This window comes from Sceloporus occidentalis, unplaced genomic scaffold (assembly GCF_023333645.1).
Source record: "Sceloporus occidentalis isolate IW3139 unplaced genomic scaffold, rSceOcc1.0.p SCAF_1, whole genome shotgun sequence".
Lineage (NCBI taxonomy): Eukaryota > Metazoa > Chordata > Lepidosauria > Squamata > Phrynosomatidae > Sceloporus > Sceloporus occidentalis.
Genome location: NW_028316981.1, coordinates 139,945,554 through 139,971,028, shown reverse-complemented (window position 1 = coordinate 139,971,028; position 25,475 = coordinate 139,945,554). Strand labels below are relative to the sequence as shown.

At 40.4% G+C, this 25,475-nt stretch overlaps 1 protein-coding gene across 3 annotated transcripts in view; it reads right to left on the bottom strand.

Annotated features, from left to right (window-relative positions):
* RPTOR (regulatory associated protein of MTOR complex 1) overlaps window positions 1–19,768 on the bottom strand; it is a 539,367-nt gene extending 519,599 nt beyond the window's left edge. For all 3 annotated transcript variants that reach the window (XM_089539327.1, XM_089539336.1, XM_089539347.1), the window contains exon 1: window positions 18,446–19,768. In XM_089539327.1, coding sequence (XP_089395453.1) covers window positions 18,446–18,607 — 162 coding nt within the window. In that variant the 5' untranslated portion in view covers window positions 18,608–19,768. The remainder of the gene's footprint in view (window positions 1–18,445) is intronic.
* Between the last annotated feature and the right edge of the window lie 5,707 nt (window positions 19,769–25,475).

The following is a 25,475-nucleotide window of genomic DNA, read 5'->3' as shown; positions in this document are numbered from 1 at the left end:
GCCACAATGATTTAGTAAAGCTGAAACATAATGCAATTACAACAGCAAAATCCAACAGCCACATCTCACATTCACCACTGACTTGTATTCACTAACATAAAAATCCATTAACATAAATATCCAAATACAGTTTAATACATACAAAATATATCTTCTAAAGATGTACTACTTTTGAAACATTAATTTTATGTGCAAAAAGAGAGTCTTACTTTAAGGCTGTGGTGAACTGGCTTTACTGGGTCTGTAATTAGTTTTTTTTAGACAGTTCTCTGTTTCTGCCTGAAACGGCTACAGCCATTACAAAATCAGAGAGGTCTAACAACTTGCAAGTCCTGCAGTTTAGTTATTTATTTGTTAAATTTATATCCAATCTTTCTATGCAGGTGTAACTAGTAATAAGAGAAGACAACTACAGAATAAAAAACTGGAGCAGGCAAAATCACATCAATAGATAAGGAACCAAATACAGTGGGCTCTTGTTATCAGCTGGGGTTTTGTTCCAGGACACCCTGTGGATAACAAAATCCATGGATGCTCAAGTCCCATTAAATACAATGGCATAGTAAAATGGTGTCCCTTATATAAAATGGAAACTCATATTTTGGGGGGAATATTTTCAAGCTGTGGATGCTTGAATCGGTAGACAAAACATCCATGGATAAGGAGGGCTCACTGTAAAACATGTTTGAGCACATGCTAGGAGAAAGAAGCTAAACAAACTTCAGCTAAACAGACCACCTTTAAAAAGAGGTTGTTCCTTATAAGATACTTTCGATCCCCATGCAGGCTGCTACTGCAGCTGCAGTTTTCCTGAACCAAAAGTACTGGTCAGTTCCAAAACAGATTTTGAGTTGCCTGGTCAACCGAAAGAGTGTCTAGTTATGGAATCATCCCTCGGGAGGCATGACTGCAAACTTTTTTCTCCCTTCTAAATGCTGACTTTGGCTCCCATACAATGCTTTCAATAGTCTTGGCCTAAAAAGCAAGAGCCATTATTACCAACTTTCCTACTGACAAATGTCAACTCCATCTCAACATCTATAATATTGTGCAACCAACCATACAACTTAAAAATAAACTTTCAGACTTGTAAAAAATGTAATTAATTAATTAATTAATTTTCTATGTTGCCTTTCTCCAAAGTGGAACCCAAGGCAGCTCACAATATAAAAGCATGTTAAAACAAAAAAGATAATTCATGATAATTAAAATAACCTAATAAAAGCACTACAAAGTTACATGCAAAACTTTAAAAACGTAATCTAAAATAACAACCCCCCACCCCATAAAACCAAGCTAGAATGATTTTAAAAAGCCTGCTTGCATAGAAACATTTTTACCTGCTGGCGAAAGGCCAGCAGGGGGGGCCAGCCTAGTCTCCTGCGGAAGGTAGTTCCTGAGAGTGGGAGCAGCCACTGAGAAGGCTCTCTGTCATGTCCTCACCAAGCAAGCCTGGGATGGTGGAGGGACTGAGAAAGCGTTCTCCTGAGGATCTTAAGGCTTTAGCTGGTTTGTATGGGGAGATGCGGTCTCTCAAATAGTCTGGACCTAAATCCTGTAGGGCTTTATATGTCATGACCAGCACTTTAAATTGTGCCTGGAAACCAGTAGCCAGTGAAGCTGTTCCAATATGGGAGTTATATGCTCCCTATAACAGGCTCTGGTCAACATTCTGGCTGCAGTATTTTGAACCTGCTGAAGTTTCCGAATACTTTCAGTCCCACATAGTGTGTGTTACAGTAGTCCAAACGGGATGTAATCAAGGCATGTGTCACTGTAGCCAGAATCAAAGAATGACTACCTTATGATAGTGAAGCATATGATTAAATAATGTAGGGCATACAAACTGACTGTAGGAGACCAATGAAAGCCATCATACTGGAAGCCAAAAGCTGCTGCAGTGGCTAAAATGTAAGCGCCATAACGCAAAGCTATGTCTTGCATCCCTCAGGGAGGGATGATTTCCATCAAAATTAAAGCAAACAGTTCTTAGACCGCTTTTGAAAAAAACCCTCCCTGGATCCCCTGGTGAGAAATAATTACAGACCAGTCTCTCTTTTACCATTCTTGGGCAAAGTGATCGAGAAGGCAGTTGCCTTCCATCTCCAGGCTGTCTTGGATGTAGTGGATTATCTGAACCCATTTCAAATTGGCTTCAGGGCAGGATACGGAGTTGACACTGCCATGGTCGCCTTAGTCGATGATTTCCATCTGGGCATCGACAGGGGAAGTGTGACCCTGTTCGTGCTCCTGGACATTTCAGCGGCCTTCGATACCATTGACCACGGTATCCTTCTGGAATGCCTGAGGGAATAGGGAATTGGAGGCTCTGCTTTGCAGTGGTTCTGTTCCTACCTCTCAGGCAGGTTCCAGATGGGAATGCTGGGGTACAGCTGCTCCTCGAAAAGAGAGTTGACATCTGGTGTCCCTCAGAGTGCCATTCTGTTTCCCATGCTGTTTAACGTTTACATGAAGCCGCTGGGTGAGAACATCCAGAGACATGGGGCATGGTGTTATCAGTACGCTGATGACACCCAGATCTATCTCTCTATGTCCCCAACTACTATAGTGACTAAGGATGGCATCTCTCCTTTGGATGCCTGTCTTGGGGCAGTAATGGGCTGGATGACGGAAAACAAACTCAAGTTGAATCCAGAGAAAACAGAGGTACTTGTGATAGGGACCCTAGGTCAGGGGAGGGAGATTTGTCAATCAGTCCTGGACATCCTTTGTCAATCTAAAGGATGAAGTTCGCAGTCTGGGAGTACTGGACTCATTACTACAGTTGTCATCTCAAGTAGATGCGATGGCCAGGAGTGCTTGGTACCAACTTCAGTTGATACGCCAACTGCACCCCTGCCTGTTTTAAAAGGACCTTGAAACAGTGGTACATGCACTGGTAATCTCTCACTTAGATTTCTGTAAAGCACTCTACTTGGGGCTACCCTTGTACCAAGTTCAGAAGCTTCAACTGATTCAAAATGCAGCAGCCAGATTGGTCACCAGTACTTCTAGGTTTGACCACATAACACCAGTGTTAAAATCTCTCCACTGGCTGTCAATTAGCTTCCGGGCGCAATACAAGGTGTTGGTTATTACATTTAAAGGTGGCTCAGGCCCAAGTTACTTGCGAGAACGCCTCTCCCTACATAATCTGCCCCGCACACTCAGAACATCAGAGAAGAATTTGTTGGAACACTGTAATTCCCGATTAACCACAACCTCCCACAAAGCATTTACTGCTGGAGCCCCTAAACTATGGAATAGTCTGCTGTAGGAGATCCGTCTCATTACCACCTTAGATGCCTTTAAGAAGGCTCTTAAGACGGATTTCTTCCAGCAGGCTTTCACATCGGATTTGATACAGAGATGATGATTAAGACCCCACCCTAATCATGATGGTGTATGATTTGATGTTTGGAGATTTTAATGAACTAATAGGGATGTATAATTCAGTATTAGTATTTTATTGATCACTTAAACTGTATTGCATAATTTTAATGTTGTAATCCCACTTTGATCCTTGGAAGAGGTGGGACACACACACACACACACGCACACACACACATATATATATATATATTAGATTATATCACTGTTGAAAGAGAAGAACCAACCATTGCATTGGATTGTTACTATTAAACTGTCTTTCTAAACTCACCTGTTACAAATTCCACTTAAGAGAAGTCTCTACTGGAGAAATTAACTGACTACAATGAATAATAATACACTCAGAATAACATACTTCTATTTTAAAAATGCACAAGACAATAAAAGAGTGCAGACATCATAGGACAGATTCTCTTGTGTGAATACACACAAATAATTCTTCTTTTAAAATGCTGTGAAATAATCTTTTCTTCCACACCATTTTATTTACAACTTCTCCTTTCTGATCTAACACTGTCTTATTTTGCAATATTTCATTTCAAGTATCTGATCTGTGACCAGCACTGTGCATGCCAATATTTATTTTGTATTTTTAAATTCCACGTGTTTTAAAGGAGCATTTTTCCTTGAAAACTGACACCAAACTGGCAAGAAAAAGCAATAGTCTAGTTGGCTGCTCCAGAAGACTAATAGAGTTGTTTCCCTTCTGTGCTCTCACTATTAAAAAAAGTAAAGAAAGTGCACTGTAGTCCATACTACAGCAATTTGACTCCACTTATAAATAAATTGTTTTTCTTCAATATAAATTACTTGCTTCATACATCCTTCCCTCTTTTTCCAACATGCTGAAATAAAATAATTGCAAGGAAACAAGCTGAGGCAACAAGTATACTACCACCTTCAGATTTCTAAGCAGTTTTCCAGATATATTAGCCCTGATAAGAAAGTACATTTGAACTTATAGTGACTCACATACTGACAGCACTTAGAAGTAAACGTCTTTTTTAGAAGCATATTTAGCTTCAGGATTTCTAGATGAGTTAGATTTTAGAGAGATGTTTCAAATATGCTTCTGACCCAGTAATGTGAGAATTCTTTAATCGTCTTGGTAGGTGATTTATTATAGCAACTAGACAGGAGAGTTATGGACCGGAAAGACTCAGTTCTGCAGGACATCTTTGTGGGTTTGATGTCATTTGCCATGGTATTCTTATGAATTTGCTCTGAGACTTGGAAACAACTATTTTACTTATAGCGATTGTGCAATCTTGCATGGTAGGGTGTTGGACTGCATGGTCATTATGGTCTCTTCCAATTTTATTGTTCTGTGTGGGTGATTTCAGAAGATGGTGTTGGAAGACCAGTTACTTCCCTCTGGTTACATGTTGTCTCTCATGCTATTTAACATACCCATGAAACCTCAGCTAAGACCGTCTGGAGGTTTGGGGGGGGTGTTCCAATGCCACCAATATGCTCTTTTATGACACTTCTACTGAAATCTAAGGCAGGTGTTCTAGTTCTAAACTAGTATGTGATCTCAGTAACAATCTCAGACCTATCCTTTGAAGCACTTTTGGTGTGGAGTCACGATAGGGCCTTTCCAGGGGCTGCTCACAGGCTCTAGAACTCCTATCTGAAGGAAAACAGCCTGCCTTCCTCTCTATTGTCCTTCCACCGCCAAGTAACCAAATGTTTACTGAGGCAAGCCTATAAGATGTCTGGTGCTTTAGATATGTTTAACTGATTGGATTTTGGCCATATCTATTGTAGTTATGGTCTTAACTGTGTTTTACTTGATTTGTTTTTATGCTATGTTTTAATTAAGGCTGTGCTTTAATATTATTTTACTGTCAGCTGTTATTATACAAAAGTAAGAGAACAAATGAGACAATTAAAAATTGCATCTTTTCATGACGACTCTGGAACATCAAGGTTAAAATTCCAGCAGTCAACAATTCCAGGCCTTTTTTTAAAATAATGTTTCAAGAACTAAAGTTAGAATTACCCAAGCCATGGTGTTCCTCATCACTATGTATGGATGTGAGAGCTGGGCAATGAAAAAAGCAGATAGAAAGAAAATCAACTCATTTGAGATGTGATACTGGAGGAAAGTGCTAAGGATATCATGGACAGCCAAAAAGACCAACAATTGAGTCCTTGAACAGATAAAACTTGAAATCCCTCTGGAAGCCAAGATGATCAAATTGAGGCTGTTGTACTTTGGCCACATCATGATAAGGCAAGACTCGTTTAAAAAGACAAATGCTAAGGAAGGTACAAAGCAATAGAAAGAGAGGAAGATGGCATACCAGATGGATGGACTCAATTAGGGACATCAGGGGCCTGAATCTACAAGATCTAAGCAGAGTAGTGGTAGGGGCTTGGAGATGTCTTGTCCGCAAGGTTGCCATGAATTAAGATCAACTCAAGGGCACTTAACAACAAAGAGCAAAAATTATTGAGGCTGAGAAAAAAGTGGCAGCAACATCCCAGGCAAAATTTTTCATATTTAAAACAAAAGCCCATGACTGGTCTGCAGCACAGACAGCAGTCATCAAGAGGGGCTGCTTTCACAGGCCATACAAAGATACACCTTTACTGTCTCTATAGAGCTTTGCTACAGCTCTGTGTTTCAGAGGGTTACAGGAAATAGCACTACAAGTGCCTAGAGCATTGCATACACACTGCAGCGTGCATTAAACTATCACTATCTCATTCTTTTGAATTTATTTGTAGCATACTTGGCCACCAATGATTTAGCTCATATGCCTAAGTTTCCTAGGATATAATGATCCAGGTAAAGTGAGATGTTACCTTGGCCAACAGGGAACTCAATCTGTCTTTCAGTACAACCAATGAGCTAGTTGACCTTTCAGTCTTTTTTCATGCTGGCTGCACCTATGTGTTGAGCACTGCTATTCAATATTAGTATGCTCAAAGAATGAAACTCCAAACTGTGAGACACTGCTTAAAATAAGAAAGTCAAAGATCTTCTACAAAATAGAATTACATTTTATGAGCAATTCCACTGATTTATTCTCGTCCATTTTTTAAACACAAAGGGTCTATCAAAGACAAAGATAACTGAAGCATATAGCTCTTAAGACTTATATCAGCCTCAGAGTTACCATGCTTTTGTCAGCAAGAAAGACTAAATAACTCTCCTAAATCCTCTGCGGTAAGCAAGACATTATTATTCTTCATTTCTAAGACACTCTGAATTTCATCCATTCTTCTCTAATCCTTCTCTTTAGGTCTTGGTGATCAAGCAAACAGACTTCCTTGCTACTTTAAAAATTTGTTTTTAATTTCTCTCTAGCCATCTGCTTCTCAAATTCCATCTTGTTTTTTCTGGTTCCTTTTCACATATTGCTCTCTGTAGTTCATGCTCCCTTCCTTTTAGCAAAGCTCTTGTTTTTGCATGTGGGTTTTTAAAATACTACATATTAATGATGTGATACGTTTTTTAAAAAGTGATTATACTAATCGACTAATTAGCCCAGAAAGACAAGGGAACAGAAAATAAATCTCAAAGAAAAACAAAAAAGTTTCCAGGGGAAAGAAAGGGGGTGGTGATGTTTGCCTAACATTCCCTACATGTGCAACAGAACAGTGGATACCCACTCATAAAAGCTCTTGCTTGTATTAGTCACTGCTTGCTAGAACAGCTTTCAAATCTCATTTATTAACATTATATTTACAGGAGTTCTTATCACATGGTACTTAAAATGTATCTGAGCTTATACTGTAATTATTTTACTATGCTTGGAAGGAGTTACTGTCCAGGTTAGGAAGGCCAAAAAGACTATAACCAAGCTTTCTAAAACCTGTAATATAGAATAACAAGTATGAGATATACCAAATGATGATGCTAGTTTATTTTGAAACACATCCACCCAAAACTAAAGATGCACGCTCTGACAGGCAGTTTATAAATAATGCCCAAAGAAAAGCAGACCTAATGAACCATTTTAGATTGTCCATTCTGCCCATGGTCTGATGGATAATTTTGACTTGACAATTTTTATATTATTTAATACAGCTTCTCTGACACACGATCACTTAAAAGATTATCTGCAACAGAGATCACAAGAATTCATAAGCTAAATTATACCAAGTAGCAACTCTGGGACAATCCATCCAACCAATCCACCACACAGAGTTGTCATGCTTCCACTGCAACTGAGCAAATGGTAGATGATAGAATAGTTTCTACTGACCCATGGATCAACATTACCTCTAACAGCTCCCTTCTACAGCAGTACTGCATAAGCCTAAAGACTCTACAGTGAAGAGGATGAGGAAAAAGAATTGAAGAGATGTATAGTAAAGCTCTGCCTTTACAGGGAGCAGTGCTTCAACACAGTCTAGACTTCTACTAGAAGTCTACCAAGCCAAAAATACCAGATCGCAGGATCAAATGGAAATAGCTATTATATATATTGACAGGTAAAGGATCTAGCCATCTAATCATTCATTTAATATATCACTTTGTTGATTACCTAATTATTCCTTTGCTGGCAATATTTCACAGCAGTATAATCAATTCTGCAAAATTTATCATTGACTGGATTGTTTACAACAGAATGCTGTCTTTTCTCAATAAAATTAGACCAGCAGGATAAAATGTGGTTGTTGTGTGCCTTCAAGTTGTTCCCAATTTATGGCAATCCTACAGCGACCTTATCATGAGGTTTTCTTGCAAAGATTTTCAGAGGGGGTTTGCCTTTGTCTACATCTGAGGCTAAGACAGTATGACTCACCCAAGGTCACCCAGTGTGCTACCAGCAGGTGTTCAAAACCTGGTCTCCACCATCATAGTCCAATGCTTAAACCACTACACCACCCTGGCTCTCCTTTGTTTCAGTAATCCTTACCAAATGATTAATATTTCAGAAGGTACTGTTTACTAGAGTACAATGTATATATTTTGTAGAATTCTTCATTACAATAATGTAATGGGCTCTTTTACACCAGGAATGATTCCTGTATGACTGCTGTCTCAATTATTTTATCCTAATGCAACTGACCAAAATAAATAAGCTAACACACACATCTGCAACAAAAGAACAATACCTCACATTTTCTATGCTTCACTCGCGCCTTAGTGGCTATTCCAGCAGGCAATCATACAGCTTGTCTTGATTTTTGACCCTGTTCCAAAAGATCTGTATGCTAGTCCAGATTATCTCATATGAGATCACATCAGGAGTTCATCCATTTAATAAACTTGTTCACATAAGTGGTCTCCCCACACCCAACACTTCTTCAGAAGCTCTCCCAATCGACTAGAGAAAAAATCCACAAAGAGCTTAGATAACATTAAACAAAAACAGGTCAAAATATTTCAGCACTGATAAAGCTTTTAAAGCATTAAATGTTAACAAAAGCATGAAAAATATTAATAATTCACCTGCCCCTGCAGGTAGTCCAGAACCATATGCATCCTGAAAGGTCAGTGCTCACCATGACTATGGTGACAATGTGCACTAGATTCCCAGATCTGCTCCTTTAGACTACCTGCATTTGTTTTTAAACATCCATATTGAGCACATACCATCTCCCATGAAATTCCACCATCGAATCAAAGTACAGCAGCCTTCTAGGCCCCTTGACTTAATTTAGTAAATTTAAGTAGTTTAGCAAAATACCTAGGGAAGATCAAGTACATAAAGAAATGAATTTATTGCCCCTAATAAAAAACAGAAACTAATAAAAACTTATTTGGGCCTGTATTACAGCAGCAATCAATAGGAACAACAATCAGTATTTAAGTTATGCTTACTTGTTTATATGTTTTCTATTTGTTGGTTCTTGCACCAGTCTCCCCATTCTTGAAACTATGAAGCAGTGGCTGGCAACGTCCACAAACCACTACCCGTACATACATATACATGCATACATGCATGCATACACACACAGCAGCAGCAGCAGCAAAAAAGAAAATGCAGTTTTCCTTTAAAACAATTATTCTCAAACTCTGGTCCTTCAGTTGCTTTGGACTTCAGCTCCCAGAAGCTTCAATCACCTTGGCCAGTGGTCTGGGATTCTGGGAGCCAAAGTCCAGAACACTGGAAGGCCAGAGTTTGGGAATTACTGGGAATTTTAAAAGAATTTGGGAATTTTAAAAGAAGGTGTGTATTCCTCACATACCTTACTTACAAATAGAATCACATTTCTGGGAAGCATCAAAAATTAAAATTCCACTTGGAGATACAGCAAATAAGGAGTACGTGCCTTGATTTAAAAGAAAACATGTCTCTTTTTGTCCTGTATCACCATCACCAGGGCAGCAAAATTAGCAGCAGAAGTCAAGTGGGTGCAAAAAAAAAAAACCTCCAGTAAAACGTTTACAGCAAAAGCCACATTGACCACCCAAACTGTAAAGGGGCAGACTCAACTACTGTGAAAATGTTTGCTATAATTCAGCTCAGTTAGACACAGCAGGTGTAGATGTCATGTGGTACCCGGGCATCGAACTACCAACCTGCCAATCTTGCAATCAACAGAGTCAGGATCTTAACCACTTGAACCATTACAGTAATACTGCTACTCTATTTTGCTTTGGTCAGGCCTCACATGGAATACTGTGTCCAGTTCTGGGCACCACAATTAACAAAGGTTGCGGACAAGCTGCAGCATATCTAGAGAAGGACAACCAAAATGGTGAAAGGTCTGGAAACCATGCCCTATGAGGAATGACTTAGGGAGCTGGGTATGTTTAGCCTGGAGAAGAGAAAGTTAAGAGGTGATATAATAGCCCTATTTAAATATTTGAAGTGATTCATACTGAGGATGGAGCAAATTTGTTTTCTGCTGCTCCAGAGACAAGGATGTAATTGATGCAAACTACAGGAAAAGATATTCCATCTCAACATTTAGGAGGAACTTCCTGACAGTAAAAACTGTTAAACAGTAGAATACACTCCCTCAGAATGTGGTGGAGTCTCCTTCTTTGGAGGTTTTTAAAAAGAGGCTGGATTGTGGGAGTGCTTTAATTGTATGTTCCTGCATGGCAGGGGGCTGGCCTTTGAGGTCTCTTTGAACTCTGTGATTGTATGGTACTAAAAACAAATTCTTGGCCTCCAAATGTATTCAGTTGTGCTTTGTTCCTGAATTCTTAAGCGTTATGTCTTTTGTACCTGGCTGTATCTGGTGCACCTTAGGGTTCTAGTAAAACCAACAACATATGTATAACAAACCTGAAGTCTGCCTGTCCTTCATGTTTGGTACTTTTACAATTCAGTAAGATTTTTTAACCATGCTTATTGAAAGGCCATCATCATCATCATCATCATCATCATCATCATCATCATCATCATCATCATCCAATGTCCAAGAATAGCTTAACTTCTTCAGGTTTAGGAGCTACAAACAAAAATATTTCTGTGGGCAAGCTAACACTTAAGGTATGCACAGCAAGGAAACAGTACAATTTCTGTTAAGAGAAAGAAATTGAGAAGGATATAAAAACAGTGGCAATCATTAAGAACATTCCAAAGAGAAGAGCAGTGCTTAATGACAGGCAGTTGTTCAGTACTCCAGAGGTCCTGCCTCCAGCTGTTCATTCCCCGGTGGTAAAATGTATTTCTCCAATCTGACCTTGAAAGGTTCACTTCAAAATCTCATGAATGCACAACAGAGTCTGCATCTTGCTCCCCACCTTTAATGAAGCCTTCATGTATGTCACGGCAAAGAGTCATTACTGACCAACAAACCATTATGCTAGCAGAAATACATTCACAGAGAAGGAAATAAAAGATCTTGTTAGTGTCTTCCAGCACAAGTCCTTGTTCACACATTCCTGAAAGATCACAAAACTACTAAAAATACTTTAAAGCCACTCAGCAACTTTTATTGTCATCACTGAAACAGGATGTTCTGCAGTAACTCAAGATGACTGCAAATATCTGGCAGGGAGGAAGCCTGGAATTCAAAGCACCAGGACTGTGAGAAAATATACATGAGCAGTTTCAGCACAACCAGTGGAGGGGAGAGAGGAAGCACTTGAGATTACAAGTAGATGTATTTCGTAAAGTAACAATGATACCACTTTCTCAATCTGCCATTTTCCAATCTTTTCTTTTCAGGAGTGTTTGATTGCACTGTTACATCACAACCAATATCAGCAACACAAAGTAAATTCCAGCGTTTCTGAAAAAGACAAATGCTTCCACAAAAGATTCTAATAAAATATTTGCAAGCAGCGGAGGAAGACCTTATTGGATTTCAGTTACACCAAGGAGGCAAATTTGCAAAAGGCCATCAGGCAACAAGGGAAAATAACAACAAGGGCAGCGGCAGTCAAAGAAGGAAGCTGTGGCCAGCTCCAAGCAATCTATGTCCAAACGCCAGATTTGAGGAGCAGTTTCCTCAGAGTTAAGGGTGCTCCTGGAAGAATCACATAGTAATTATTTCACAAGACAGGTTACCATCTAATCCATTTTTCCCAGTCAATCTTCAGTTCTGAGGAGCCCCCAAATCCAAAACTAAACATTTGGAAACAGGCTGCTCGGAGCTGCTAACCAATATCTCCCAGGGCCACTACTGCCACCACCTCTCTGTATGAGCATGAAGAAAAAGTAAAACCAGTACCATAACAGAATGCCACAGTAGTATAGTAAACCAACAGCATTCCAACTATAGCTTCCCATAAACTCGTATAATTGCTCCAGGCCTTTCACAGAATACGAGTTCACTGGAGAACAAAACTGCTATGAAGAAACAGAGTAAGAGTAACTAGCTTCAACTTGGTATACCCAAGCATATAGTTTTAATGCTAAATAAATCCTAGCTTTCATGGAAAAGAGAAAATATGACCTAGAAAATTATGCTTTCATGAGGAACATCTACCAAATAGCATCTACGGGGTGGGAGGGGGCTCCTAAAGAAGAAGCTATGAGATGAAGTTTCCTTTAACAAAAAACCCCACTATTTATAAAGGACAAAACAGATGTGGATAAAATAAAGGAGAACAGAGTTGGTGTTCAGAGTGGTATATTTATACTTTACTCCTGGCTGTCTAAAGCTTCAGCTTGGGTAACACTCTTTTGCAATAAAGATCAAATCTGAAATAAAATAAAATTGGTATAAAATAACTTGATTAAATAATCAGATACTAAAATGGATTCATATTTTGGAACTCTTCCAGTAGAAAAGAGTTCTGCTTGGAGTAACAAACAATTAAGGCCACAGTAAGTACACAATAGGCTAGAAAAACTGTTACCCATGAATAAAAGCTATATATAATATATGGAGAAAACTAAAGAATCCCTCTAACCAAATGCAAGCACACTTCCTGTACCCCACATGCTAGAAAAGAATCAAAGCAGCATCATATATAGCTTTCAGAAGGTTCACTAACCTTCTGTCTCCCAACTAAGGAAATATATACAATGCCAAAATAAAAAGTGGTAGTTGTCAAATGAACAGATGTTGCACCATTTTCTTCCCACAAGAGGCTTATGAGAAGCAGCCCACTACCATATGGCTACTTAACTCTGTATTTCGAAGCTACCACTATTAGTTTTCCAATTATCTACTACAGCAGAAAAAGAAGAAGGGAAATGCAAAGAAGAAGAAGAAGAAGGAAAGCCCTTTCTGTTTAGAAGTATTTTCTATTGACTTCATTTATTGGATTTTAGGCTTGGTCTCCACTCCCAAAATGTATCCAATTTTTGCACATAAAACCACCAGGATCACAAAAAACTATTCCTAACAGATGACTACTACCTAGTTTAGGTCAATGAGTTAAATTTTACCATGCAAGGTGAGATCACAAGCAAGGTTAGTATCAAATAAGAAGTCATCTGCCCAAGCTACCTGGCAACCATGTTTCTGATAATCTTTCTTCAAAAGTGAGCTAACATCCATGCTGCAATCTTCCTCAAAATCATATTTGTACTTAAAGAAAGCAGTAGTTTTATTTAGATCACATTGCTATCATGTGTTACTTATGCCAGTCAACAACAATTAAAGTAAGTTTTCTCAGACTGGATTTCAAACTAAGTCTCTTCATTAATTCTGTGTGTGTGTGTTTTAAAAAAAACCTCTAGTTATAAATTAACATTTGCATTTTAAGCCATGGGACTGTTGTTTTTCCTGGTCAAGAGATTTCTGTGTGACTTCCACATATACCTGAGCTTAGAAAATTACTATTAGCAGCATGATCCCCTACAGAATTACACTGAATAGAATAAAACAGGAGGAACCAGGAAGGAAAAGTTGACATTGAAATTAATAATCCAGTCTATTAACTGAAAAAGTAACATAAATGGAAGGGGACACTGGTGGGTATATAAGAAACACATGCCTCCTCCTCTCTAAAGTCACCATACTGGTATCCTCCATGTCTCCAAATCGCAGTGCAAAGATAACTCTGGGAGACCTCCACCTGTCTGCAAAAATGACAGACTGTAAATTAGAAGAAAGCCCTGGTAACCTCCATCAGCCATGTTCTGAAGTGTGAAGATTTCTTTCTACATCTTAGCTACTGAAACTAGCAGTAAGCCTATTTATTAAGTGCTAGTTTTCAGGAAAACAGTGTGTCATCTGAACACTGATAGGCTCTGTTTGTCTTTTAAAACAAGAAAGCCCTTCCTATACCTCTTAGGTTCCCACAGGAATGCACTGTCTGCCTATTCCCATAAGGAAAGATTTCAATTCTCACTTGGTAGGTTACAAGGCAACAGGGTAGGGGAGGTTGTTAAAAGGGGACGACTACAACCAGATTTTTGCTTCCCATCTGTCTGAGAAATCAATACAAGTAAATCCAGCTCAATTTAAATGTTCTGACTTTGGTAACAACTTGTCAGTAAAAATCCAACATATTTGAAACATTTATATTTTAATGAAGTCCATCCTAGTAGAACGATAAGCTTTAATTCCACATTTATAGTGTAATTTCTACTCCGTCAGATAAAAAATTTTTAAATAAATAATAGATCAAAGGAGTGCCATTCTGATAGCATACAGATACCATGGATATAGGCCACAAGGAATACATTTTCTAGTTACAGAATTCTGGGTAAAGACAGTGGTGAATATTTAATTTCATTATTTAGATTTATCAACGAGGGATTTTTAAATATTGTAGAGATTTCTTGAACCAGAAACACACTGAAAAATCCTCCCTGGAAAAAATTGCAGGTTGTTTCTCAGGTCTAAGATGTTGTTAACCTTGCTAGCAATATTTTAAGAAAGCATCCGCACTGCAGAAATAATCCAGTTTGGCACCACTTCAACTGCCACTGTTTAATGCTCTGCTCTGGTGCCACAACAACTACACTTCCCAGAATTCCATAGAACTAACCCATGGCCATTCAAGCTGTGTCAAACTGGATTATTTCTGCAGCGTGGACAAAGCTATTATGATATCAAATCTATAGTATTCCTATCACTTGATAAATACCTTTGGTTACAATAGGATCTAGGTTAGAAGTGTCCATAGAATTAAACTCTAAACCACTGCAAACTAGCTTCCAAGCTCAAGGTATGTTATCTCAAGGTTAGGAGCCATAAAGCCATATTAGAAATACAGAGCTACTTATTTTAAGAGGTAAAAGCCAGAGTAGCATAGTGCTTTGAGTGTTGGACTATGACTCTGGAGAACAGAGCTTGATTCTCAGCTCGGCCATGAAACCCACTGAGTGACCTTGGGCAAGTCACATGCTCTCAGCCTCAAGGAAAGGCAATGGAAAACCTCCTCTGAACAAATTGTGCCAAGAAAATCCATGATAGATTGCCTTAGGGTTGCCATAAGTCAGAAATTACTTGAAGACACATAGCAACAACGAAAGCCAGGTATCAACTAAATCACATATCATTTGGTATTACATTGCAAGACAGTGATCCTTCACTCCAGGACCCCACAATAGTTCTTTATACCAGTATTGTGTACCAAGAAAACCTCCAAATATTGCAAGTTCCTACAGTCCTAGCTAGCAGATCCAACATAAGGAATGCAAAGAGTTGTACTATTCTCAGTCCTAATTTACAGTATAAAATGAAAGATGTATTCAGCTACAGCCTGCTGGAGCTCCCCCCCCCCTCCCCGATTCAAAAGTCGTTGAGATCACCATAACTTATCCTACAAGTTTTTGACTTCTATCCACTAAGAACGGCAATATTATAAGGAAATGAGTGTAAGAATTGCTGGGGGAAAATCCCCTTATTACTTTACCTAAGCAGGAGACATAAAATTATTTCTGCCCAAAATCAGAAGAAAAAAACATTTCCAAGCACCCACAAGCAAAGGAAAACAAAAGATAATGCCATCTCTTAAACACTATGCATTTGTAGCATGTACAGTAACATCCAAAAATGCCATCTTTATTTATTTATGAAAATGTTTATATCCCATCCTATAGCCAAAGATCTCAGGATAGCTTACAATAAAATTAATTTAAAACAATAAATAATAACAATGGTTTTAAAAGAGTAAAAATATATTAAACAATGTATCAATTAAAACCAGCTTATTTAAAACTGGTTAAAACAATTTTAAATACAACCCTAAAACATGTGCACCCAGGATAGTTAGGTCCAAAGGCTTTAATAAAAATCCAAGTTTTGAATTTGTGCTGAAATGATCCTAACACTGGTGACAGTTGAGTCTCGAAGGGAGGGAATTCCATAACTGGGATGCCACTGCTGAGAAGGCCGTCTCCTATGTGCTCCCACAATGCACTTCTCCTACTAATACACCAATAAGGGAAATGCTACACTAGATTAATGGCAGATTAATGGCTCACAGTACTAATGTGGTACCCAAAGGATCAGATTATTGAAACGCAACATGAAACATACAAGAGAAATTAACCAAACAACCAAAATCAAGACTCAACACATGCAAATGAACATCACCCAAGGTCAGGGGATTTCCCTGCAGACAATGGAATGTCAATTAAATAGACACACATATCATCCTACCCTGAGGCCTTGTCATTGAACAACAGACCAACACAGAAATTAACATGTACATCACTTCCTCCCAACCAAGGGTTACACAGTATATATACCCCAATCACTTCCATCCCACCAACCTCTGAAGACGCCAGCCAAAGTTGCAGGAGAAATGTCAGGAATAAATTCTTCCAGAACACGGCCACGTAGCCCAAAAAAACCTCACAAAACACTAAATATCAATTGGGTTGACCGTAACCCCTGCACTCAGAAGATGAGGTCACACTGATGTCATCTACAAGAACATCCCAGCATTTTTATTCCACACGAAACGTAATATGATCCAAGCTGTAAAGTTCCAATACCAATAGCAACTGTGGTTCAAAAACCCCAACAGTTCAACACCAAAAATCAGATAACAATAAAGGCATTACTCTTTTGTGGATTTTGGATTTTGTTTTATTCCAAAGAATGAGTGTTGGTTTTGTTTCTGATTGTCAAAAACATTATCAAAGCTATAGACTCAGTACAAAAAAAGGACTCTGAGTTGCAAACAGAACTACAGAAGTTTTCTGCAAAAAAAATCACATTACTAAAAATCACTTTGTAAATTCTAACCATATTTTTTAAATTAAAATTCAGTATATAAAATAAATTGGATAAATACTTCTAGCCCCAGTGGGGTCTCCTATAGACTAAACATAAACTTACACAGACAAACAAGATTTATCATTAAGAAGTCACCAAAGTACTAGCGATACTGGTTAAAGTTAGCTTTTTAGAACCTAAACCTACCGGGTGTACAGACTGGCATTTTATGCCATCTTCAGGGCAGAACGGGGGCCCAATAAGCTGCCCTGACACTGCAGTCACAGTGTGCACCCAACCACACAGCAGGTGGCATCACGGTGCTGCATCCAGATGACACAGTGCCAAAAAGAGCACCAGAAGATGGCACAGCGGCATCACAGGCGCCCTTCCCATGGCACAAAAAGAAGCCACTTTTTGCGGCTCCTTTTTCCGCCACGGAAAAGTCAGATTGGGGTCATGGCATGTAGTTGCCGTGGCCCCAATCCGGTGCTGAAAGGGGTGGCAGCAGGCTACTCCAAAGGGGCAGTCTTTTTAGCCCCATAGTTAACATTTGGAGCACAATTCATTGTTCCAAATAAATCACAGTTACTTAAAAACAACACCTTCCAAAACTCTCCTGATTGCCATGCAGGGGAGGGAGGGGGGAGAGCATGTGAATCCAGAAGAGGCTGAGCTCTTTTGTGTCTCATTAAAGCAAAGTTGAGTGTGACAACTACACACAACAGTTTCTTTTTAAAAAATGACTATCTAATGAATGTTTATAAATAAAATACAATGAAACTAATATTAATAATACACAATTATATAACCAACATCTGTAATGTAAACTACTGTACAAGAAAGTCATACATCCAGCTTGTAACACAGGCTTATCCTGGATGCTCCAAAACCCATTAAATCCCACTTTTTCTGTCATGGGAACAGGCCGGTTCTGATAGCTCTCAAAATGTGATTCAAGAAGCCTTGGCAGTTCTAAATCACATTTCATTTCCACATTACAACCCTCTTTGCACAGCAAAGATGTACCACAGAAAAGCACTTACACAATTTCCACAGCATTTACAGCACTTTGTCACAGCACTTGAGCAAGGAGCAAAATATCTCCTTGTTATAATCTCCTTGCTTATAATATTCATAAATAGTGTAACTCCCATTTTTAGCTTCATTAAAATACTGAAATGCTCCATGATACAAATGGGTAAAGAAACAAAGTTCCAAGTTTCTCAACAGAGCAAATCTGCACAAAATCCAAATACGTTACCAATTCTCCATCCAGATACTTTGCCAAGTAGATTTTAAGATCCTATTTTAATTAACTAAATGTTTTTAAGGAGTAAAAAAAGGCAAATGATTTAAATCTTCTTTAACTACATTCATAATTTGTTTCTTAGCATGCAGTGTTAACCATGTAATAAGTGTTCAGCGTGAAAGAGGCTAAGGAAATCTAACCACGAAGGCACAAGGCCTATAGCAAAGGACAGTATGCAGAACCCAGTTGAATAAACAGCAACATGAGGATTTCATTTTCTCATGAACAAAATCCGCTACAAGAGGCCATTACCCGGTCTTTCATTCGCCAACTCTGAGCCAGTGACTTGGAGCCTTCAATCTTCTCGCAGTGCCGCTTCTTCATGAAGGCCAAAGGCAGATTCCAGTCAGTCATGTCCGACTCGTCTTCCTCCCCAAGCCCCAGAAGGGGCGACTGCAGCATATCCGACTCCATGGGAGAAGGAACCGAGGCAACCAAAGATCGAAAGCCACCAGTCCAACAAAGTACGAGGAGAAAAAGTACTAGCAGGGCAAGAGAGCTGCAGTTCCAGATGAAGCTTTAGCCAAAAGGTGCCTTCTTGAAAGTGGATTTGCAAATGCTGTTGTTTTTTAAAGTGTGTGGCAATGGTCCCTTCTCAGCAGCTTTTGGAGAGTGGGGTGGCAGTGTCCAGTTTGGAAGGGATAAACTGAGCGAGTAATTCAACTGCTATACAAGGGACAACTGTCTGTCAGGAAATGGATTATCACTGTCCAGCTGAAGCTTTAAAGACACAGATAGGCATGTAGGTTGCCCCCCCCCTGCCCCTGCGATCTTAAGGAAACTTGAGAACCGTTGCTGATAGCTGTCCTTGTTAATAAAAGAATAAATAATAAAGAAGGGTGTCTGCTAAAGGGTTTTAAAAGCAAGTCTGAAAAGGTGGGGTGACAAAATATTTTAGGTAGAAGAAAGTGACTTGTAACCAGCAGACCTAGCAGAGAGAGCGCTCAAGACAGCCAGCCAAGGAGCAAAGTATAAGGATACAGGAATAAAGTATAAAAGTCCCACAGCAGTGGCTGAGGTTTGACCCTCTTGCCCAGGACAAGGCTGTAAGGCCTTGAGCTGCACTGAGAAACTGTCCAAGAGAGGAGCTGAGAAGGGGCGAAACGATGGCAAGGCCACACACCAGTCGCCTCCTTCCGAGTAACAACAACCGAAGGGGGGCTATGGCTGAGAGCCTGTCCCTCTCGAGGCAGGCTGTCTCTTCTTGCTGTGAATTGAGGGGGTCTTAGCAGAGGTGCATGGAGTCAATCGGGAAGGCTGCCATGTGGGGCCAATGCGGAGGACCGAGGGCTTGGGGCAAAAGGGGCTGCTGGGCTCGGCCCCAGTCCTGGCTCTGGATCCAGGAGGAAGAGGCTCCCTTGAAAGGGAGGAAGGGGCCTCAGTCCGGTTCCTTGCGGCGAGAGGGGAGAACAGCCCTACCCCCGAGGCGGGGCTGCCTTCCTGTCCGGCTGCGGCTGCTGCTGCTTCTGCCCCGGGAGTCCTGTCCGCCCCATCGCGGTCCCCGCCACGGCGGGCAAAGAGCGGTTCCGCTTCGTGTAGCGGCGAGCCTTGGAGGGGAAAGGTCCCGAAGAGCCAAACTCCACTCAGCAGCAGCAGCTCCACAAGGAGGCGGCCATATTGTGGAGACCCATAATGCATCTCGGCTACGGGTCGCCGGAAGGCTCATGCGGAGCCGCACGCGTTTGGAACGGAAGAGGGGGAGGGAGCAGGAGCGAGTGGGTTGCCGTGGCAACGGCTCTCCCTCGGCGTTCCCTACTGAGGCGCTCCTTAGGCCTTCCCGCTTTCCCTTATATATCCAGCCGCCTTGGGCAGCCATGAGGAAGGGCCCTGGCCTGGTCAGGAAGGGCCGAAAGCCACGGGCGTTTTATGAATGAATAAATAAATAAATAACACGTGTGTGAAACCTGGAAATGATCAATGGGCCAAAACACACTGCAGAAACAATCCAGTTTGACACCCATTTAACAGCCCTGGCTCAGTGCTAGGGAATCCTGGGAATTGTAGTTTGTTGTTGTGGCACCAGAGCGCTCTCACAAAACTACAGTTCCCAGAATGCCCTAGCATTGAGCCATTCCCAGACTTCCCTAGCCTTGGGCCAGGGCTGTTAAATCTGTCTCGAACTAGATTATTTCTGTGGTACGTTTTGACCCAATTATTCTAACACAGACAAATTTCCCCCCTGCCTAGGATGTATCCACACTACAAAAATAAAGCAGTTTGATACCACTTTAGCTGTCATGACTCAAGAGTCCTACATACTTTGAGTGTTGGACTAGGACTCTGGAGACCTCTCAAACGTAAAAACCCACTGGGTGGCCTTGGGTGAGTCACACTCTCTCAGCCTCAGAGGACCACCTCTGAAGAAATTTGCCAAGAAGACCCTATGATTAGCTCACCTCAGGGTCTCCATAAGTCACAAGTGACTTGGAGGCACACAATGACAAGAAGGAGACACCAGAGCTCTCTGACAGACCAGGCTAAATACCCTCCACACACACACACACACACACACACACACCAAACTACAAGTCTCTGGATTCTATAGGACAGGCCATGGCGGTTAAAGAGGTCTCAAACTGTTTTATTTCTACAGTGTGGATTAGCTCCCAGATTCAATTTGGCTCCCATTGTTGCAGCCTGTCTGCCATCCATATCATTATCCTAAATACACACAGAATAATACCAGATGTGCAATAACTGCATGAAAACAAGAACCAGCTTGACAGATGCATATAGAACCATGAAGGCCGCTACCTTTTTGGAGTACAACTCCCAGAATCCCCCAGCAACCTGGCCATGGTTGTAAAATTTTCCCAGCTCCAAAACCATCCAAACCAAGGCCTTGTCTACACCCCTTGCATCCATCCTAGAGAAAACCCTGCGGTGGGTAGAGAGATCTTGTACCACCTTTGGAGTTTATCAGACAAGGGAAATTGGAAATATAATCCAATGGCGATCAGCACAATCATGGGGTTTAACGTTATTGCATGATAGACTACCAGATGCAAATTCAGGCAATGGCATGCTATTTTCGGGCAATGGGAAGTCAGTTCGAATGCAATTCACATTCACGTAAATTTGCTGAACTACCGAATTCAGGTAAATGCATTCTCGCCCCACTTTCTTTTCATTCGAAATTAAGAAAAATTTCTCCAGTGAGATAAAGTCCTTTGAGACTCACTGAAAGAAAGAAATTGGCAACATGAGCTTTCATAGACTCAAGTCTGCTTCCTCAGATGCATATAAGCATATTGTGCACATCTGAGGAAGTAGACTGAAGTCTAAGACAGCTCATGCTGCCAACTTCTTTCAGTGAGTCTCAAAGGTGCTACAAGATCTTTATACATTCTGATTCTACATACTAACATGGCTATATCTTTAAATTCTACCTATGGCAGGGCTGCATACTTGGGGGCAGCCATGGCCATGATCAGCTTACCCTGCCTTCATCTCCTTCCCAATGTTGCCATCAAGCCTCGAAGATATTCCCCGGAATGTTTTACCAAAATCCAAAACCCCTGAATTTGTCAATATTTATTATTACTATTCAGTCAAATTCCCCGGAAAGAAATTAATTGGCAACACTGCTCCTTCCTTATTCACTCACCGACCCCTCACTCTGTCTCACACCTTACATCCCCATTTCTCCTCCCATGTGGGAAGGCAGACACAAACACACCATCCCCTCCTACAACATATCACAGATGAGACCCAGGCACAGGTGGCTGAGCAACCTCAGAGGGTGGCTATGTTATTAATAAGGAAAAAATGCACAAGGAGAGGCTGCAGCAGTTTGTTGTTCCTGGGCCTACTACTCTCCTCTCTCCCCTGCTGATTTAATTGAGTGCAAACTACTTTTGCAATCTGAACTCAGTTGGCAACAAGTAAAATTAGCCAAGGAGAAAGTGGGGAAAGTGGGAGGAGGAGAGAGGGAAACTGAGGCATTTTTAAAGCCCCTGGATGTCAGAGGATTAATTGGGACTGTCCCTATTAAAAAATCAGGATAGTTGGAAAGACATATGCCACATTCCCTCCATCTCAGTAAGGTCCAAAACACACTGCGGAAATAATCCAATTTGAGACCGCTTTAACTACCCTGGCTCAATGCGAAGGGATTCTGGGAACCATCGTTTTGTGAGACATTCAGCCTTCTCTGTCAGAGAGCTCTGCTGCCACGATAAACTATAGTTCCCAAGAATTACCTAGCACTGAGCCAGGGCAGTTAAAGCAGTCTCAAACTGGATTTGTGTGTTTTGGACCTAAGCAAGAATGGGCAGGGATTATACTTCCTCTCCCTCCATGTTTAGATCCCATTGCTCATCTCTCTCTCCCTGGCCAGCTGTTGGATGCCCAGTGTTAATCACCTGTTGGGGGAAATAAATAATTTAAATGGAGAATATGGGGCATTGGAATGATTCCCCCCCACATGCCTGTTCCCTGTCCCAGTGGCAGTGTGTATGGTGGAGAGGGGTGCACAGAGAAGATAATTCCAAAAGACTTCCTTTCAATCATTATCACATTACCCCCAGGCTATCAAAAGCTAGTACCAGGCTTCTTCTTGTGTGCTTTCAAGTCATTTCTGACTCATGGCGATCCTAAGGGAAACCTGTCATGGGGTTTTCTTGACAAGGTTTGTTCAGAGGAGGGTTTCCATTGCCTTCCCCTGTGGCTGAGAGCCCAGTAGGTTTCATGGCCAAGCAAGGAATTGGTCTCCAGAGTTTCTGTTAATACCAAATGATGCCTGCATTACACTTTACACACGGGAGAAGGATGGCAGAAGGCACTGGGGTGTGATTATCTTTGGCCCCTGATCAAACAATTAGCAGAATTAAAGGACAGGAGAAAGATGCAGTGCCTCCTGTCTGATAATCTACATGGTCCAACACTCAAATCACTATGCCACACTGGAGGGAAAATTCAGGGGCCTTGACATATTCAAAGCCTCTGCGGGCTATATGTTGGCTATGTAGTAATAATTAATAAATACAGTGCAGCAGTGGGCAACTATGAGATAGTCCAACTAGCAATTTCCTACCCTGTTACTCTTAGGTGTAACAGGACTACCAAAACATCCAATATCGTTGTTGTTGTTAGAAAGGGATAAATGGTATGCCTGCTTCTGGTGTGAAAAACAGTATTGTTCTATGTTAAACAGTGCATCATGGTCCTGCAACCTGGTTTAAAGGTGAACTATCAGATCTACTGTCACCAAGGAGAGGCAAACAAACTCTTCTTGGTGGGAGTTAAGCGGCATAGTTAAAAAAGACTGATAAGTGGGAGCAAAATTACATTTACATTTAACACAGCTGAAAGTCAATAGTATTTTAAAACAGAATACCAAGAAAAAAAAGCTAGAAAGAGTAAAGAAAAAAATTAACATGACAATAAGTACAATATATTAGATGAGCTCAATAATTTACTGTAGAGGAATAATGCCATTAAAATAACTCTTGATTACCTTTAGCCTACACTGTAAAGCTGCCAACATTGCAGAGCCTTAATCCAGGATGTACCTTTTGTACATTAGTGCAGGTCAATACAATTTATCTGTTTGTAGCTAAGTTTCAATAGTCAATTGTAAAACTGGGAATTCCTGTGAACATGTATTTGACAGGAATATATATTATGAAGGGTATTGTATCTTCAACTTATTTTTCATAAAAAGCAGAACACACCTCTTTGATGCAACTGAAGCACATTTGCTAAAAGGACAACAATTTTTGATAATCTTTGTATAACATTATAATCTAAGGCCCCATACAGATAGGCCAAAATAAAGCTGCTTCGGGTCACTTTGGAGGTATGCTGTTTAAATTATACATGTGTCCTAAGATTCCGGAAGCCACACCAAAACGTTTTGAATTTCATACAGTTATAAAGGAACATAATTTTCCTTGTTCTCCTGAACCATCCCTTTTATTAGCTGGTGTAAATATGTGGCTGGCAGCAATCAGCAATGAACATTTTGGCCATATATATAAAACAGAGAAAGGGGTTTTCAAATTAATTGGATAGTATGATTTCTTGTCCTTATTTACCTGAATAAAACAAATGCTTTCACTCCAAACCAAACATATAAGATTTCTTCATGTTTGATTCTTTATTTCTTTTACCCCTTCACTCTTCTTTAAAGAAAAGGCCTAAAGTTAGTGAGGGGAAACTTTGCCCCTTCATATGTTTTAGTCCATAACTCCCATCAGTCCCACCCAACATGGCCAATAGTAAGAAAATGTGGGAACTGTGAGCCAAAACATTTAGGAGACCAGCAATGTTTTTCTTTTCTCTGATGCTTCAGTCCTGACTTCTGGCTCATTTCTGCTTTTTCCTTGATTCTTTTGACAGGTGATCATTTCTTTGTTCTAACTCCCAATGATGGTTTTTCTTAGGTGGCTGTCTACAGCTCAGTTCTCATAAGGCTTGCCTGCACACAAGAACTACTTTGATGAATCAGACCAAGTTCCGTCTACTCCAGGATTCGAACAATGGCCAGCCAGGTACATTGAAGGCAAAGGTCCCAATCTGTTGTTTCTCCAGAGCATCTGGTACTCAGATGTTTACAACTACTGGTCATGGAAGGTTAATTCTCAAGACTTATAAGTGTTGATAGATGTAACCCCCAGGAACCTGTCTAGTCTTTTAAAAAGCCATGTAATTAAGAAGCCATTAGCACAATCTGCAGTAATTAACTTGACATGTGTGAAATACTGTAGTTCCTTTTGTCTGCCCTGAATTTGATCTCAGTAACTTTATTGGATCACTCTTGTGTGAGAGAGGCACTACACCCACCGCCAAATCCCCCTCCCTGTCATCTTTTTAATGTACCAAAAAGCCCCATGCTCTTGTGAGTTGTGTGAAGCAATCATTAATATTCTGTCCTGAATCAGCATATCACCACAAAGGAGCTTGAACTGTAGGGCAATGAAGAGAATCTTGTGTTTATAACACAGTATCCAAGCTGCTAGGAGTTTTGCCAGGGGTTCATTTGAATCTTCTGCAATGATCTTCCTCAGGAAAAAAAAAGTCTGTTGTGCATATAGATGGTGTGAATCAATAAGCATTGAGTTAGGTCAACAGTTACTTAACATGGCAATGTTAGGATGCCAGAAACTTGCATTGCATGACAAGACAGGAAGAAGGTAATGTTTATGTTTTCTTTTGCCATCATATGTTTGCAATGTGGTCCCTAGTGCCTCTTCCTTTCCTGACCCCCGCTTGGACCTATGGTTGGAGTCTATGTTGCAGAATTTTGAGCAGAATTTTGCTTGCATGGGAAATTAGTGCT